The following is a 19,682-nucleotide window of genomic DNA, read 5'->3' as shown; positions in this document are numbered from 1 at the left end:
TTGCCAGAGACCAAAGAAGTATAGAGGACGGTGTACCCCTTGGGTTGTTGGGGAAAATATTTATACTTCTGCTCTTGCCATATCTTTAAAACAAATATTCTTTTGTAAAAGTGAAACAATGTTAATTGGTTATATGGAATTAAGGAGTTAAGCGCTATTAGGTAGTTAGAAGAACATGTCAGAATGGGGGCTTGAACAGAAAGCATTAGAGAAATGTCCCCTGGTCTCTCAAGGGTTCTCTTAGATCCTTGAGGGAGTGATATAACCAACCTTTTCTGGGAAAGTAAGGGTAGAGTACTTGCTTTATATAAAACACACACAAGGTAACCTTGGAAGCAGGAGACAAAAGATCAGGGCTAGATATATAGATCTTGGGAGTCCTCTGCAAAAAGATTCTAATTAAACCCATGGGAGCTGATGAGGTCACCAAATGACAGAATGTGAGAGAGAAGAGAAGAGGGATCCAGGTCAGAGCATTGGGGGATGGTCAAAATTACAGGGCATGGCGTGGATGAGACTTCAATGGAAAGATAAGTCTACTTAATGAAATAGCTGAAGAAGATCCAGAAACCATACATCCTCAACATTAAGAATGCCTTCAAAGCCTGTTTATAAGGTGATCCCAAGAAGTTTTACTTTCATTTCCCCCTTTTATAGACAAGGAAATAGAGTTTTAAAGAATTGAGGGTCCTAAAGAGTTGGTACTATAACTAGGATCAGAATACAAATTTTCCTACTCTAGGATTTCAGACTTAGTAAAGACTTGATGCCTCCAGCTAAGCATATTTTCTTGGTGCTAAAACTGGCAAAAGTTGTGGTATTTATTCATTTCTGCTTTGAGCCAATGGCATCCCTAGGAGCTAATTTTCCTGAGACGCAGTTAGAATTGTGCCCGATTCACTGTTGTCAAGTATACCTGCTAATTTTGTACACAAAACATTATCAAGAATCAAAAGGGTCCCTAAGATAAAAAAATCAACATTGATATACTGAGTATTAGAAGATGATGACCAAAACACCATGTTATTTGACTTAGAACTCATGATTTGGAAGGTAAAAAAGAAAACAGATGATAAACTACAGACTTGTTAGAAAAAGTATTTAAAGGACAAAAAAAAAGTTATCGATTGGTATCTAGTTTCATTTAGCAAAATCAAGAAAAAGTTCCTGGTAGAGAAGAGGGAAGGAACGGGAGCTTACATGTTTGTTTTATTGCATATGATTCCTAGCAAAGCTCAGCAGTAAAATATAGGTGTGGCTTTCTTTATACGATAGATGTGCATTCCTGGAAAGAAAAAGAGTGTATGAATAATACTTTGTTAAGCAAATATTCTAAACATGCAAGAGGATGTTGCTATTTAAAGAAACCATGAGTAGAATTATTTAAATTGAATAATCATTCTCTAACTTATCTTTTCTATTGTTAGATTTTCACTGACCTGGCTTCCTTCTAGCAGTGGACACTGGACTCAGTAGAGAAATAGCAAGCCCTGTCTTACTGAAACACCAACAAATGTATATATCCAGGATAATCCATGTACTTCTAATGGTCATTCTCCCAGATAGCTAAGGAAGCTCCCAAGAGAACAATTGAATTATGAATTATTTCATTCAGGTTAAAATGAAAAATAATATTATTACCAAAGAAACATAGTCAAGGCTGAAGAGCAAGGGTCTAAGAGTTAGGAGACCTGAGTCGTGACCTTAACTTTGACACCAGCTAGCTGTATAACCTTAGATGGGTCACTTAACCTCTATATTTCTGACTCCTAAATTGTTAAAGAACAAAAAGAGAAAAAAATACCTACTCTATTTACCTTAAAAGATTAGCTAATGCTAGTTAGTGGCAAAACCTGATCTAAAATCATCAGAGCTTTTGGCATTTTGTCTAGAGCTCTGGGTTCCCTTCTGACTATGGCTTGGATCAGTGCCTCCATTCATCTAGGTAGGAAGTCCCAATATAGGAACTCCTGTTGTATAAACTCCTTCCACTGATGTTAAATGACAACTATGTGTTGGAGAGTTGCCTCGGGGCACCAAGAGATTAAATAACTTGCCTTAGTCATACAGTTAGTATGTGGAAGGAGGACCTGAACCTACAGCTTTCTGACCACAAGCCGAGTCCCTTATCCACTACACTATGCTTCCTCTCACTGTACAGAATTAACATATCTTTAATACCAGACTAGTTACACAGGTACTTACCATACTTACCGAGCAGCCTTCCTTTGAAGACCTCAAAGAACACTTATTTTTCACTGATCTAATGCACTTATGATGCAAATATTGCATATCTCAGGTTATCTGTATTGGTATACTATCATCCTATTAGGATGTAAGCTCCCGAGGGGAGGGATCTTGTGTTACCTAAATTTTGCAGCTCTCTGAATGGATAGCACAGAGCTCTGAGTACTATAGGCACCTAATCAACATTTGTTATAATATATAAATCATCTTTTATCTACTTATAAGCCCTCTCTGGAGGGAGATCAGAAAAGGAAGCTGATATAGACAGATGGCAAGGGACTTTATCATGGTCTGTTAATGCAGTGGTGAGGCAAGGAAAATTCATTTTCCTATCCATTGGCACTTCCCCACCAAGCTAACCTGCTCATTTGTTCTATCAGTAGAGGTCTTCTATTGAAGTGAGATGTATCAAAATTAAAAGAAAATCCCCCAAATATCTGGGTATTTGCCTCCCTAGAAATATGTGTACAACTATAGATCTGAATAACCAGAAACACATTCATGAGCTAGTCAGATTGATGTAATAAAAATGGCAATACTCCCTAAGTTAATTTATGTAGTTAATGCAAAACCAATCAAAATAGCACAAGGTTTCTTTATAGAAACTTTATAGAACTGGATAATGCATAATGAAAATAATGTGGAGAAACAAAAGGCAAAAATGTTAAAGGGTATAATGATAAAAAGGTTTTAAAATACATTAAAAAGCAATTATACTTGAAAATATTTGGTACTGGACCAAAATAAAAAAAGAAAAATAGATAAGAATAGGATACAAAAGGCACACCTCTAAGGGTATATGAGAGTACAAACATTCTAATGTCTCCCTCATCCTTAAAAAATTATTACTCAGTCTATTCATTCCTGATAGCTATTGTCCGGTTTCATGTTCAAATTTCTTAAGAAAGCCATCTACAATAAGGGCTTCTACTTCCTTTCCTTTTACTTCTTAACCCCTTGGGATGACCACCATTAGACACAAATATATATTTACATCCTACACCTACTTCTATTTAGCAGTTCTTTCTCTGGATGCAAATAGTGTTTCTTCATATGTCCTTTATAGTTAATTTGGGTATTTATAATAGTGAAAATAACTTTTTGCTCAAAGTTTTTTTAAAACCTTATTGCTGTTACTGTATACAATGTTCTTTTGGTTCTCCACATTTCTTTCTTCATTATTTTGTGTCAGTCTTTCCATGTTTTTCTAAAATCACTGAATTCATCATTTCTTATAGCACAATAGTATTCCATTACATTCACATACTGCAACTTGTTCAGCCATTCCCCAACTGATGGGCATCCTTGTAATTTCTAGCTCTTTGCCACCACAAAGAGAGCTGCTATCAACATTTTAGGATATGTAGGTACAGGTTCTTTTCCTTTTTCCCTAATTGCTTATTTTTTTTATGTATGTAGTTGTTTCCATGTTGTCTCCTTCATTCCTCTGAGGGCAGTTAGTGCTTTTACCTTTCTTTGTATCCCCATTGCTTAGCACAGTGCCTGACATATGACAAGTGCTTAATTAATGCTTGTTAACTGACTGACTGTTCAGTGTTAGATAAAACTACAGACAATTGGAAGTAGGGAAAAGATTATTTGACAAATGTACTTGGAATGAGCACAGTAAAATAATGTTTAATAAATCCAAAGATCTCACCTTTTGAGGCAAGAATTCACTACATGACCAAAACTGCTGGGAAAATTGGATATCAGTCTGCTAGATTATTAGCTATCTCATACTTATACCAATATACGGTCAAAATGGGTATGTGATTTAGACATAAAGGGTTATATCATAAACAAATTAGTGGAACATGGAAGATATTGCCTATCATATCTATAGACAGTGGAAGAGTTTGTGACCAAACAAGAGATAGAGAGATTAACAAAAGGTAAAAAGGATAATTTTGATTATATGAAATTAAAAAGATTTTGCACAAACTAAACGAATATAGCCAAACTTAGATGAAAAACAGGAAGGGGGGAATCTTTACAGTAAGTTTCTCTGATAAAGCTCTCATTTCCTATGTATATATACATATGTATATGTGAGTATGTGTATATGGAAGTGAGCCAAATATATAGGAATAAGAGCCATTATCCAATTGATAAATGGTCAAAGGATATGAACAGGCAGTTTTCAGAGCTATCAATAGTCACATGAAAAAATGTTCTAAGTCAATAATTAGAGAAATGCAAATTAAAACAACTTTGAGGTACCACCTCATACTTATCAGATTGACTAAGATGACAGAAAGGGAAAATGACAGATGCAGGAGGATATATGGAAAAACAGGTATACTAAGGTACTGTTGGTAGAACAATGACAAACATTCTTGAGAGCAATTTAGAATTATGCCCCCAAAGATATAAAACTGTATATACCCTTTGAGCCAGCAATACCACTACTAGGTCTATACTGCAAAAAGATAAAAGGAAAAGGACCCATATGTACAAAAATATTTATAGCAGTTCTTTTTGTGGTAGCAAAATCAGAAATTGAGGGATCCTCGTTAATTGGGGAATGGCTGAGCAGGTTAAGGTATATTGAATGCATTGGAATACTTTTGTGCTATAAGAAATGATGAAGGGTATAGTTTCAGGAAACCTGGGAAAACTTGTGTGAACTGATATAAAGTGAGAAGTGAATGGAACCAGAAGAATTTACGTAGTAATAAAATTGTAAAGACAATCAATTGTGAAAGACTTAGTAACTCCAGTCAATGTAATGATCAAAGGAAATGATGAAAAAGGTTATTCACCTCCAGATGAGAGAAGTGCAGATTGAAGCATATATTTTCTTTCTTTCTTTTTCCTGTTTTTCAACTTCTTTTTGGAACATGGCTAATGTGGAAATATGTTTTGCATGACTTCATCTGTGTAATGGGTATTGTATTTCTTCCCTTCTCAATGGGTGGGAGAGGAAGGAAAAGAGAGAGAGAATTTGGAACTGAAAATAAAATGCAATTGAATTTTTAGAGACCTGAATGCACTTAGGAAAATTAGTTGGCAGTTTGATGGGAAATGGCTTTAAAGCCACATTTTATGCCGCATACCTAAGCGAATTTCAGCTGGATGACAAATGAGGGGATGGAGCAGCCCAAGAAATTGACGAGGTCTAGGAGAAGTACTTGAAAAGTATTGACACTTTATGCATTAAAATAAATTAATTTGAAAGAAAATGTTATAAAGCAAGGTTAGTCATATTGATGTTCAAAATTAAGTCCATATAGTGAAGGATAGGAAGTGGAACTATGATTTCCTTGATGTAGGGAATTTGTAAATTAGAAAGTACCTTTTACCAATGCAAGTCAGTGCCTTCTTTGTAGCTGAGAATTTTCAGAGCTGCTTGGAACCTTAAGAATATAAGTGAATTTTCTAACAGATAAACTCTGTTTATTAGAGACAGGTCTTGAACCCAGGACTTCCTGGCTTTGAGGCCAGCTCTCTATTTACTAAGCCAAAAAGAGAAGAAAAAGCAGTTTCTGCTCCTTTCACTTAAGCAGGGCCTGGGAAGCTCAAAACAATCCTATGTCTTTGTAGTTAAAGATAAAAGCCTTTGCAAGAGAGAAATACTTGGAGGGACTTCTTGTTTCAAGGCTGGGATTCCCAGAGCAGCTCAGAAACAAAGCATATACCCTGGATAACAAATAAAGGACTTCATGTGGATAGAAGGAAAACCAACTCAGCCAGCAGAAATAGCTTGTGCCCAGGATTTGCAGCTGCCAAGACAGAGAGACAGAGCTGATCACTTCAAAAGACCAGACAGGACTGCCTAATTAGTCATTGTGATAGAGAAGAAAAAACCCTGGACAAACACCAAAAGATCTGTGTTGTAGTCTTGGTTCTGTAACTAATTGGCTAGGTAACCTTGGTCAAATCACCTACTTTCTCTGAGACTCAGTTTTTTTTCATCCATCAAATGGAGATATCCAGCCTATATGTTTCACAGAGTTGTTAAGATCAGATGAAGTAATGATATGAAAACATTTCAGAAAGAACAGCAGAATATACAAAAGTATAGAGTATAGAGTGAGTTATCAAGGTTACCCAGTATTCTCAGAGATTCTCAAAGGATTTAGAGTTAGAAGGGACCATAGGGTTATCTGGTTTGACCTATCCTATTGCAAGGCTTTATGCTAGATTCTGAAAATACAAGGACATTCCTTCCCACCCCCTTTTTAAACTATCTATATCTAGATATATAAAAATGTATACATGTGTATATATTTGTATATGTATATACGTATGTATATAAACATATATATGTATATATATATATATGCTCTGCCCTCAGGCAGCTTACTTTCTATTGGGAAGAAACAACACAGAATACAAATAAGTAAAAACAAAATAGGTTAGGGAGTAAGAGAGCACAATAACTGAGGGGAGCCAGAAGGCTTCATGGAGGAGGTGACACCTGAGTCAACAGTGTGATATGGCAATCAGAAAGGGAGATAGGGTGGTGAGTGGAAAGAGTCCCAGACTTAGATTCTTCAAAGGATAACCTTGACAATGACCTCTCTATACTATACAGTTTGGAGAAACTTAGAGAAGTAAGCAAGTGTGCAGAATCTCATGTGCTAGCTATACAGTGGGAGAAGCTGCTTGCCACCTACTCTTGCCTGAAGGCATCCTTCCACATTGATCCTTCACACATCTGAGCCTCAATTTTCTTCTCTGTAAGATGATGGGGTTGTATTATGTTGCCTATAATATCCCTTAAAGCTCTAGATCTCTTATCTCATGATTGGAAAAAGCTAATGAAATCATAGTGAGCATTAAGAGAAGTTGAATGTACAGGACTAGGGGAGGTGATGGTGCCACTCTGCTCTGCCCTTGATGTTATTTGTTCTTCATTCTCAAAGAGGACCCTGGCATCAGAAAGGTGATGCCATGACTTACAAGTGAACTGGATTTAAGTGAGGGAGGGCTGACTGCTCTTGTTAGACCATAAATAGAGCACTATGTTCAGTTGTTGGGTGACATGTTAGAAAAGACGTTTGTAAGTTGGTGGAGCATCCAGAAAAGGGCATTGAGGATGGTGAAGGGTCTTGGGTTCATACAATATGAAGATCAGGTAATAAAGGACCTGAGGGTTTTTAGTTGAGAGAAGAGAAGGTTAGTGCAGACTTTATCCAAGAACTTGAAGAACATTGTGTGTAAGAGAGAAGAGGACAAAATTTGGAACAATGAGTAGAAATCACAGAGACAGAAATTAAAGCTTGATTTAAGGAAAGCTCTCCTAATACTTAGAACTATCTAAAAGATGAATGGGTTGCTGCAAGAGGTCAGAGTTCCTTCAATGGAACTTTTTAAGCAAAGACTGAATGAACAGTTGTCAAGGAAGTTGTAGAGGGATTCTAGTTCAAATGGGACTAAATGACCCCTGCTGTCTCTTCCATTTATGAGATTATACGATGTTCAGGGAAGGGAAAAAAACTCAACTTCTCCAAGGTCACTCAAGTAGTAAATTACCACACTGGGATTCAAAGTCATGTCCTCTGAGTCCAAACACAGTTTTCTCTTTTTTTTAGTGACTTTGTTCCCACCAGTCTGTCGATGGGATACCCTTGACAATAACCCCTCTATATCATATAGTTTGGAGAAACTTAGAGCTGTAAGCAGGTGTGCAGAATCTCCTGTGCTAGCTGTGTAATGGGAGAAGCTGCTTTCCACCTACTCTTGCCTGAAGGCATTCTTCCACATCTTTAGCAGGAGGTCACAGCTGCACTGTGAGCCTGCACCTAGGAGATCTTTCTCATAATCTCAGCCTATTAAGAGGTGGCAAAGACTAAAGGGCAGGGCTCCTTCACAGACTGAATGCATCATAAGGACAATGAAGGATTCTTCAGGATGGATGAGTGGAGGGAATGATATGGGGGCAGAGGAAGGGAGAAGAATTCCTATGAGCTCAGCCTGTTTCCAGCAAAAGGTATGCATTCTGTCTCAGTAGAAATGATCATCATTTGTACTTGGCTCATGCAGAAAAAATGTTGTTTTATTTCCCCTAGGCCACACACAATTTCTTTAATAGTGTTTGCTTTTTGCCAATTACTTGTAAAGACAATTTTCAGCATTCATCTTCTGAAAGATTTTGAGTTCCAAATTTTTCTCCCTCCTGTACTTCCCCACTTCCTGCCTCCCCAAGACGGCCAGCAATCCGATATAGGTTATACATAACCACACACTATTTCTGTCTTCCTGAAACAAGTACAATCCACAGATAGACAAAGTCAGCAATAATGAAAAATCCCTGCTGAGTGAAGACTGCTCCAGGACCAAATAGAAAACCCTCTGTTTGACATTGAACCTGGCTTCCTCCTGCTTTCCCAGTTCCCCTCTACATACTCTGTGATCTAAGGACAGAGGCCTTGCTCTTCCTTACACATGACAAAGGTCCAGTTCTGCCTTTGTGCTGGCTGATCCTCATGCCTGGAAGGCTCTTCTTCCTCACCTCCTTCAGTAGCTTCCTGCAAGCCTCAGTTCAAATCCCAGCTTCTACAGGAGACCTTTCCCGGTCCCCTCCACTGCTAAGGCTTTCCCTCTACAATATTACCTTCCATCCACTCTGTACAATATATCTATTGCTGTACAATTTATACAGTTATTGATATGTTGTCTTCCTCATTTGAATGTGAGCTCCCTGAGGTCAGGGACAAGATTTCCACCTTTTTCTTTGTATCCTCAATGCTTAGCACAGTATCTGGTAGTTAAATACTTATTGACTAACTCATTGAAAGAATTGGAGTGACTTATATTAGATAAAGGAAGGAACCCATAGCCAGAAACTCTGTGTATTTCAAAAAGTAATGTGGGAGTGATATTTGCAGTAGCAATAGCATAAAGTGCATACATATCTGAGCAACTTTAGGCAAGTGACTCTGTCTTTTAGAGTCTCAGTTTCCTCATTTGTAAAATCAGGAAGTTGGACTAGATCATACCTTCTAGTTTTAAATCTTTACTACGAAATAATGGAGCACAGTTATTGCATTCCTAAACTCTTTTCTCACACTACATAAGGCCCCAAAGATTCATTCCTTTAACTTAAGGCATTGTCTTTGGTCAGAATGCTAATACCCTTACCCACTATTAGGTATTAGCATGGTCCTATGAATTAATTTACCATTCCATCTGTGGCAGCTGAGAGCAGGCCACTGGATGAATGGGGCACAGAATAGGTAATATTTCTAGTATGGAGGGTGCAAAAGCAGTCCCTGGGTAGCCAACAACAATGAGGAACTTGGTACCCGGGTGAGAGGAGAACCCCCGAACTCCCCCCCCCAAAAAAACCAAAAAGGTGTCAGTGAAATTAGAAGCAGAGGGCATGTGAGATAAACTTTGCCAGTTTCACTGGTCTGCCTACAGCCAGCCCCCAGGAGTCAATTTCAAACCATGTGGTCTAATTTAGGAGAAGCTTCTAGAGGTCTGGAACAGTAGCCAGGACAGTATAGACATCTGTGGGCATTGAATTAAAGCAAATTGGATTGATTGGAACAGAACACTGTGGCCTCATCTGACAAGGATCACTTAAATCAACTTTGCAGGGAAGTTCAAAAGAGTTTTTGAACCTATTAGTCTTACAAGTCCATAAAACTCTTAATGATCTCACCCACCTTTAACCTATTCCACCCTTTCCTTCTTTAAGGTGTCACTAGGTTAAGAGAATACAAGCATGTTTCTAGAGCCCATTTCAAGCAGGGGTTGACCTAGTGAGTATCTTCCTGGGAGACAGGAAGACAAGTTTGAATCCTACCCCGAGCACTTATTAGCTATGTGACCATGGGCCAAGCCATTTAATCTCTCAATCCTCAATCTTATCATCTGTTAAATGGGGATAATAATACTTTCACGACCTACTTCATAGGGTGGTTGCAGATCCCAAATGAGATAATAGATAATGTAAAATACTTTACAGACCTGAAAGCTTTAAAGCACTAATGGAATGTCTTTTATTAATATTATTAATCCCTTGGACACAAATACCCCCAAAAAAATACACAAAGAAAACACAACAATCAAGACAGACCTTGCCTATTAAAATATGTTAAGTTCACTGCCTAATTTCCATTCTGGCCAGCCTGACTTTGTCTAGATTTTAGGCACGAGTTAATTCACATGGCTAATTAAAGTGATGGCATTCGAAATCACCATTCCTTCTTGTAGAGGGCCTCAACTTTGCCCAGAGGCTAAATCAGCTCTGAAGAGTCATAATGAGTTAATGATCAGAGACAGAAACCCTAATGTTTTCATGCTTTCGATACCAAGTCAACTCTGTCTCATAATAGCATATTTGCTTAAATGAGGCATGTCCCAGGACAGGACCAACCAGTTCTGAGTTTGTAGGAAGTATTTCCACTTAGAGCTACTGTAAGAGAGATGACTTCCACCACCCCAAACACTGTCTGACATCCTCATCCTTCCCAGATATTGAGTTGAAAGGGCACTGTGCCCCCTTGATCTTGACATCTGCTTACACATTCCCTGAGAGAGAGAATAAAGGAGGGTAGGTGGGAATTCATTCTGTTAATGGACAGATCTCTCTATCCTATGGGCAGCTGTCCAAAAGCAATACATCAATAGTACATTTTCACTAGCAAAAAACCTGACTCTTGATTAGAGTATAATGAATATCTCATCAGCTGTAGTCTTGGAAATGAACTCTGCATAGGCTGGGGACCCTGATGGCCTAAGAATGCTAGTGAAAGGTGGAGCTGACTCGAATGGAAAGGTCTCCATTTCTTTACAACTCCAGGATATGCAAACTCGTGGGCATCAGTTAGTCGCCAGGGTCCCCATATGAAGATTTAGGGAAAATAAATGCACTGACATGTCTTTATGCTATATCAAAACATAACTAAATCCAATTTAACTTCTCTGGGCCTCAGTTTCCTCACTTGCAAAATGAAAGAGGTGGACTAACTGGCCTTTGAGGTCCTTTTCAGGTTGAGGTCTAAGATCCTACGATACTTTCGTGCAGCAGACACAGTAAAGAACTTGGGGGAGGTGAAGTGGAAAAAGCCCTGAATCTGGAGTTAAAAAACCAAGATAACATTGCCTCTGCTCACGTGACTTTTGAAAATGACTTCTCTTTTTCATTTCTTCATTTGTAAAATGAGGGGATGGACTAGTTGTCCCCTATACAAAGATCTTGCCAGGCCAAACTGATAAGCTAAGGGTTTGAGATGATCAGTGTTTTAAAGACTACTCGTGCCAAACTTTGTATTTTGATAAGAATAAGAAGCTCTCACAACTGTTTACTTGCAGAAAATGTGTTTGTTGACTGGACTGATCACCAAGGGACACAGTCACTGCTCAGAGGAGAGAATACCTGAATACTATCAGTTTTCAGATGTACACACCCCCAGCATACACAGACACACCTCTATTCACATGAGTAGCCAACCCACAAAGCCAACACCCACCCACATACTCATTGTGTAGGGTCCACCCAACACACACACACACACACACACACACACACACACACACACACACACAAATACATATTCACCTCTACCCCCCAACTCATCATACAATCCAAGTATGCCCTCAAGTTCTCAGGTAGCAATTTTCTGAATAGAAATATTCAGTGTTGGGTAACAAACATTTTTAGTTTTTAAGAACAGTTGGAGTAAGATACTTCACAACAAACTAGCTTTCTAGCTATAGTTCTTTTGTGGCACTTGCTATATTCTCTCCCACTGATTCAGACCACAATTTTTGTTCAAATAGCATTTTTAACAAGCAAAACTTAGTTTCCTCAATGATTTTGTTGGGTTGATTGAACGCCTGTTTAAGGAAAGGCAAAATGGTACAGATGAAAAAAAAACACTATGCCATTAATTCATTTGACAACTAGAAGCAAGTCACTTAACTTCTCTGGGACTCAGTTTCTTCATTTTTAAAATAAAAGATTTGAGTAAGATGACTTGTCCCAAAGCATCCTTGCACATTATCCCAGTCTTTCACTGTTTCTTGGTGTAATCTACATCCTGTCATGTCCCTTATGATTGGGTTGGGTTGATTTGGTCTGTCTGTCTTGGTTACTGGTCATGGATCTATTTGAGAATCTTCTATGGTCCCTTTTGGTGGATCTTCTCACCATTGAGCCACATGGTGAGAGAAGTCATTAAATAATTGCAATTTTACCTCTCATCCTACAAACCATGGCCCCCAGGGAAGATTTCTCAGAGGGATGTATACCAATGATGCCTCCCTTATTAGACTCTGAGTTCCTTGGGAGTAGAGATTATCTTTTTTCTTTTTCTGTTCTTTGGGTATCCCCCCACTATGTCTGACACATAGTGGTACAGTGAACAGAGTGCTGAGGCCTGGAGTCAGAAAGACTCATCTTCATGAGTTCAAATCTGGCCTCAGATGCTTACTAGTTGTGTGATCCTGGGGAAGTCACTTAACCCCGTTTGCCTCAATTCCTCATCTGTAAAATAAGCTGGAGGAGGAAATGGCAAACTCTTCCAGTATTTTTGCCAAGAAAACTCCAAATGGTCATGAGGAGTAGAACACAGCTGAACAACAACAAAAAGCAGAACGTAAGTGCTTAATAAATGATTTTGATTGGATGAGGCTAAGTTACTTCCTCTTTCTTTAGGTTTGTTTAGTTTTATCCCTTTTTGGCATCATGACTGTGTAATACTGATGTGGTGCAACAACAGCAAATAGCTCAGAGCTATGAGAAGACTCATGTGAGAAGGCAGCTGGTAAATGATGAGACAGAGCCATCTGCCCAGGGCACTGGCACTTAGGCACTGGCAGGAAGTCAGGAACCTGTAGACAAAAGCACACCACTTGAGGGCAGGGACTCAGAACAGAAGTATTCTAGTTGCCAACGGGGAGATTGGAGTGGGAAAAGGGGGGGTAATCCTTTTATATAATGTAAGAAATTGTTTCCCAACCTGTTATTTCCTCTCCTCAGAATGCCTGAGCTTGTCACAATCATCTCATCCTACTAATAAATACTCACCTGTGCATTCACCTGAAACAAAGGGCTATAAAAAGCAAGCTAAGCAGAGACAGTCTACCTTTTTCATCATGGGCTGCCAATTAAGATTACCATGGCAAATGTTGTAGGAGGGCACTAGTGTACAGATTAACAGTCATACCTGTTCACTGGGACCCTCTGAAAAATCTACAGGACCTGGAAAGTAGGCTTTAAGAAGTCCCAGGGAGGGTCCTTGGGGCTCTAGACCCTACTGCAGTTTCTGGGGTAGGAACCCTGACATTGAAGTGTCAGGAATGCAAGGAACTAAATGAGACTGCTGCTGTTGGGATTTGATGACTCCATGGTCCAAAACAGAATTCTAACCCAACTCTTAGTGGCCCTTAATACTTAAAAGGGACAATTATTATTATGTGTAATATTGATATGGTCAAAAAAGGATAAGTTACTAAACATATTGATGCTTATAGAAACACAAAGATATATGGAACATAGGTGAATTATAGAGCAGGAGCTGGCAAACTACAGGTAAGAGGTGACCAGAAAGCCAAATCCAGCTTGTTACCTGTTTTTTTGTATAGGTCCTTAAACTAGGAATGGTTTTTACATTTTTCCATGTTGCCTGGGACACTAAGAGACTGAGTTGCCAATGGTCACTCAACCAGAGATAAGACTTGAATCCAGATTTTTTTGATTCTTAGGTCAGTTCTCTATCCTCTATTACATTTTCTCTGTGTTTATATACATATGTAAATCTTCACCCAAGATTTCATACAGAGAGGTATATAGATACATAAAAACCCTGATACTTCTTCAAAGTCCCATGAGATTCCAGACTTCCACAGTAGCAATGATCAGCAAAATTGACCAGGCTGAGACCAAAGTGATGATGAACCTATATGAACTTAGTAGGATGACCCGTGGACAACAAAATTACACAGTCCATTGCCAGGGGAGTGGTGAGAGAAAAGAAGTGGAGGGCCAAAGAAAGGGGATGTTATGGCTTAGAGGAAGTTAATAAATTGAACTTTTGCATTGAATAGGCTTAATTTTTATAACACTTAGGTTGCAAAATGCCAATGAATCACTTTGTGGAAATGGATGGGGGGGGGAGGGTGTGGAAAAATCACCACTTTCCTATTAGGAAAGGCATATAAGGATAAAATAAAACCAGAGAAATTAGGGTTCTTTGCCTACAGGTATATAAGCAAAAGAAACGTAATGAAATGAAAGGTTTAGAGTTGTGTGGTTAAGCATCAGAAAAATGAATTGTAGTTAGGTTAGTGTGAGCAAAGTAGAAGAGAGAGGCAAGGGATGAGAAGAGATCAAAAATATCCAGGAGAGAGTACCATATGTCTAAAATAATGCTGAATAGTCCAATGTCATCTGTCAGTATTCAAACTTGGCCTACCCAAGAGGGTTTTCCAGTGCCTGGGGAACACAATCCAGAAACCTCATAATGAATAATGTAGGACAGAATTGCTGCAAGTCTCAATGTTTTCTTTCTTTCTTTTTTCTTAGCAGAGAATTAGCCAGAACCTTATACATTGGGAACTGAATTTTCTGGAAACCTTAATATGATCAAAGATAACATCAGAAAATTCAGTCACATGTTAATTGACCAGCTGGCATTTAAATAAAAAGCTAACTTTACCTCTGTGTTGTGATTAGGAAGATTGCTAAATTTAATCCTATAATGAGCCATTTTGGAGATTATACAATATTTTTTTTAAAAAGGACACCTGTTAACTTTGGTTGCCTCTTTAGATTTTGCTTTTAAAAAATCCATCCCTTAACATGGGGTTCCAGTACAGGGACCCTCAAAATATCCTCAAGATGCTAGCAATGGTTCAGCTTCCCCATGTTAACAACAGAATTGTTTGAAATTTCATGAGAGATTCTTAAATAAAGGGCATTTTTCATCTATTAAATTTACTCACTGTGGAAAAAAAAAAGTATTACCACTAGTAGGATGTGGGATCCTGAGTTTAGTTTAATTACTTTTTCGTTAAAAATTACCATAGAAATTTACACAATGCCTTTTAAGCCCAGATTGGAAATTTCTTCCTAAGTGAAAGGTTAGTATGTACACATTCAACAGCTTGAGAAAAAAAAAAAATCAAGGCCCAGAGGGAAAGAAAAAAAACTATGAAAGTAAAAAAGTAAGGATTAAGATAAATGAAAGGAATGGAATATTATTGCAACATAAGATATTATGAAAGGAATGATCTCAGAGAAACCTGGGAAGACTTATGAACTGATCCATAGTAATAACTACAAAGGCCAACAATTTTGAAAGATTTAAGTACTCTGATCAACTGATGACTAGCTATGATTTCAGAGCACTGATGATGACCTTTGCTACTACTTACTTACATAAAGGATATAGAGTCAAGATGTAGAATGAAATGTCCTTATGGGATATGGACAATGTGGGAATTTGTTTTGCTTAACTATGCCTATTTGTTACAAGAGTTTTGTTTTTTTCTTTTAAATAGTAAAGTTGAAGAGAAAAAATGAATGCTTTTTATTTGAAAACTAAAGTAAAATTAAAAAAGGAAAGGATGACTCACTGTTCATGGAAGAAGTATGGAATATATTTAGAAATGAAGTTGATATAAAAACAAAGAATAAGATTTTTTAAATGTAAAACCCCCCAGATAATTGCTCTCAAGTTTCAACAGACTCATAAAGTTTTCAAGATGAAAAAATTCAGTTAAAAAAAAAAAGCTTTTAACCTCATACTCCTATACAAGATAAATTTATAACAAATGAACAGATAGAAAGTGAATTTGTCTTCCCTGAGCTGGGAGTGGCCCATAGTTACTTCCTACCAAGTTCAAAGTTCAGATTCACTTTTATTGCATTTGAATCTTGAACCCCAACCTATATTTCAAGTCACCTTGTACTCATGGAACCATCCTTTGGTGCTTTGTTTTCAATGTTCTGAACTTGTTGTTTTTTCCAAACTGATGCAAAGAGGGGACCAATAAATTTCTAAAGGAGAAGAATGGGCAAAATTGGAACATTCTTGGTGCAATATGGTAGGTTTTTTAAAGGGTCCTGATGACATATACTCAGCTTAAAGCACCAACAACTTAAACATATCTGGAGAACAACTGTCATTCTCTATATCTGCAGATAACTAGATAGCTCAGGGAAGAGGAAAGGAATTCTTTTCTCCCATGGTCAGATTTATTTTACATGGAAGTCATGACAACTTCAGCTAAAAGGCACAGATATTACTAGTTAGTCTCTTATATGAATTTTCTTGCCACTGTAGATCTGGAGCTATTTACTTAAAATTGCCTCATGGTATCTACAGATTACCAGATGTTACCTGGGTCACTTATGCTTACTAACAATATATTGGACTTTGTTTAACATTTCATCAGAGAAGTCTCATCATCATAACAGTAATAGGACTGAAAGATGATTGATCTATCTATTGTATAGCTATAGACATGTATGTGTACACGTATATACACATATGTGTGTATATATATGTGTGTGTATATATATGTGTGTGTGTGTACATATATATATGTATAATATATATATATTTATATATATGAATTGAGGCAGATGGATCATCAGTGGCTTGCCCTCAAATGGGCAAGACACACTCTAGTATGAACCATGAATAGAGCAAAGATCTCCAGACTCCCAAACCACAAAGCCAACCCATTGTGTATTGCTTAGTTGGGTATTGTCCTGTCCCACCTTCCTGAGAGCCTAACTCTGTTGATTTCTGTAAACCCACAGGTTTCAATGCTGGAGATATTCCAGCTATCCTCTATGAAACACACAGAACTGCCTTTGTGTTCCCAAACATGAAATCAACTTTTGGGGTCATATCAACATGTACCTTGTAGTAATATTCAGGTTCTCAAAGGCTAAAACCAACTCATTTTGGAAAGAAAAAAGATTAAGACCATAATCCCCCAATCTACAATAAACTTTGAAGGAGGGATGAGCGAAGGAGGGAGAGAAAGAGAGAGAGAGAAACTGACAGTTGCAGTTACTTAGAATGATAGATGAAAGACTCCAAAGTTGTACAGTGACTAATAAAAATTGCGATTATTATTTGTAATAACAGGGACTACTTTCTGGGAGTCCCAGGGCTCAGATACTATACTTCTCTGGTGTTGCTGCACATAGGATGTATTGTGGTGGAGTCACCCTAGCTTCTCAGTCATCTGGGGACTACAGACCTTAGTAGGCCAAGGGGCTACCACAGGTGGAGGACTAAAGGAAAGAGGTGGGAGGCAGGACTCAGATAAATCTAACACTGCTGCTGGTATTCAATGATCAGAGACCAGAAACTCCTAGCAATTTCTCCTTCCCACATTCCCCACCTTAAAAATCGACGTCAAAACTCTTAAGCAGAAGAATTGGGCTCGGATGTTGAGGTTCTTAAGAAAAAAGAAATGGAGCAGTTTTAAGAGCTTCTGCTTATCTATGGGGAGGGGGATGGGGGGAAGGGCGGTATGTGTCAGAGTTACGCAAAAGACCACTAGAAGCTAGAAAAGGTTATTCTCCTCTTAGCTCTAGAAATCGGAACTGGATCCGTATTCACATCCCTGCTCTGTTTCTCCTTCTCTCTGACCTCCTCTCTCCTTCAAGTCTGCAGTAAAGACAGCCCCAAGCTTATGCCTAATCCGAACTGGGTCTGACGGGAGACACACCTGAAGAAGCAGCAGAAGCAGGAAGGTGATGGAGTGAGGGAGAAGTGGATACACAGGGTAGGGAGGGGGATCTGTAGCTGCTGTTCCCTTCCTTTCCAATTCCCCCTCCTCCCAAGCTCTAAGGGAAGTGCCCATCCTCACCAGCTGAGCCAGGTTCCAGCTGCGCGCTCACCGTCCCATCCTTGTGAAGGAGGATGTCGGCTGTGTCCCGGATCCTGCCCCCTCCGGGCTCTGCCCCGAGCAGCCCGCGACAGCACTGGTAACAAACGGCCCATGCCTGCTCCTCGTTAATCGGCTGTTCATAAGACTTCAGCACCTCCTCTAGGGACAGCTCCCAGGGGTCCAGACGGTCCGAGCCCCCTGCCCGCTCTGGTGGGGCTGAGCTGGTTCCGCCGCCGCCGCCACCACCGCTGCTGCTGGCCCTAGCCATGGCTGCTCCATTATCGCCTTTTGCGAGCCAGACTGGTTTCCATAACAGCCGCTCTGGGCAGTAGACGCAGCCCAGGAGGAGGCAGCGGAGGAGGCGGAGGCGGAGGTGGTTCCCGGGTAGCTCCTCTTTGCTTTGTCATTCTCCAGCCTCGCCCCGCCCTAAAAAGAGCCTGTACAAACCAGCGCAGTCGAGACAGCAGCCTATTGCTGGAGCTTCAGGTAAGGGAGGGGGCGTGAGTGTGTGTGTGTATGAGGGGGGCGGGGAGGAAAAGGGGGGCGGGGAGGAAAAGGGAGGCGAGGGAAAGAGGGAGAGAGAGACAGACAGACAGACAGACAGACGGACTGGCTGCCCTGGTGCACTCTTAGACAGACCAACTCACAGTCACTTACACAGAGCTGGCCAACATACAGAAGCTACACATCCACCCATACATAGACTCACACATACACACGGAAGGTCAGACATATTCACTGGCAGTTTCACACGCATGACCACACTCTTTCAGGAGGGCATCCAAGCTTTCAGCAGATCTACACTGCAGTGCTTAGCGGGAAAACCTCAGAGACACTGTTAAGGAATTGAGGAATGGGGAGAGATTTGGAGGGATGGAACCTCTTTTACCTCCAGTAGTATTCTGTGGGGTAGAGAGCGCTGGAGCTGGAGGATTTAGGTTGGAACGTACCCACTGCCTCCATGACTTTAGGCAAGCATTTCATCTCTCTGAGTTAGTTTTCTTGGACTGTAAAATAAGGAAGTTGGATGGATGATGTCTAAGGTTCCTTTCAGCGCTGGCATTCTATGGTATTTTTTTGGTAGTGAACATTTAGTAACAGATATCTTTGTAGGAAGAGCTTGCCTAGAAAGGTGACCTCAGAGAAGTTTGCAAAAATATAATAAAAACAGTGAGAGAATGACAGGCTGTACCAAATTCAGAGTGATTAATTAAGGATCTATTTTTTTTAACAACAGAAATGAGTCTACATTAAGCTTATTCTACTGCCTGCACAGAAAATAAATACAGGTACAAAGTTCATGCATGCTGCAATGTATCCCACTTAGGTACACTACCTTCAGAAGAGCACACCACTGGGAGTGGTGGAGGGGGGCGGAGAGAGTTTTATCCACTGTGCACAAGTAGGGAAATCCAAACCTAATATAGACAACCTTTCGTTGACATTAGGGCTTTTCCACCAACAGACTGGATCATTGTCTTCCCAGGCCATAAATGCAACTTGGAAACGTGAGCCATTAAAGCCACAAAACTGCAGTTTTACCTCAACTTAAAAAAATTCATCAGGGACTTGAGCTTGCGAGTAGGGCTGCCAGAACTGGTCCCCTGGCATTTCATAATCTC

General features: G+C 39.4%; 1 protein-coding gene across 1 annotated transcript in view; it reads right to left on the bottom strand.

Annotated features, from left to right (window-relative positions):
* Positions 1-19,222, bottom strand: part of SPIRE2 (spire type actin nucleation factor 2) — a 51,813-nt gene extending 32,591 nt beyond the window's left edge. Inside the window, exon 1 of the mRNA XM_072636387.1 lies at positions 18,040-19,222. Coding sequence (XP_072492488.1) covers positions 18,040-18,328 — 289 coding nt within the window. The 5' untranslated portion in view covers positions 18,329-19,222. The remainder of the gene's footprint in view (positions 1-18,039) is intronic.
* Between the last annotated feature and the right edge of the window lie 460 nt (positions 19,223-19,682).

This window comes from Notamacropus eugenii, chromosome 1 (genome assembly GCF_028372415.1).
Source record: "Notamacropus eugenii isolate mMacEug1 chromosome 1, mMacEug1.pri_v2, whole genome shotgun sequence".
In the NCBI taxonomy this organism is placed as follows: domain Eukaryota; kingdom Metazoa; phylum Chordata; class Mammalia; order Diprotodontia; family Macropodidae; genus Notamacropus; species Notamacropus eugenii.
Note: the sequence above shows the minus strand (reverse complement) of the source record. Positions and strands in the feature narration are given on the sequence as shown.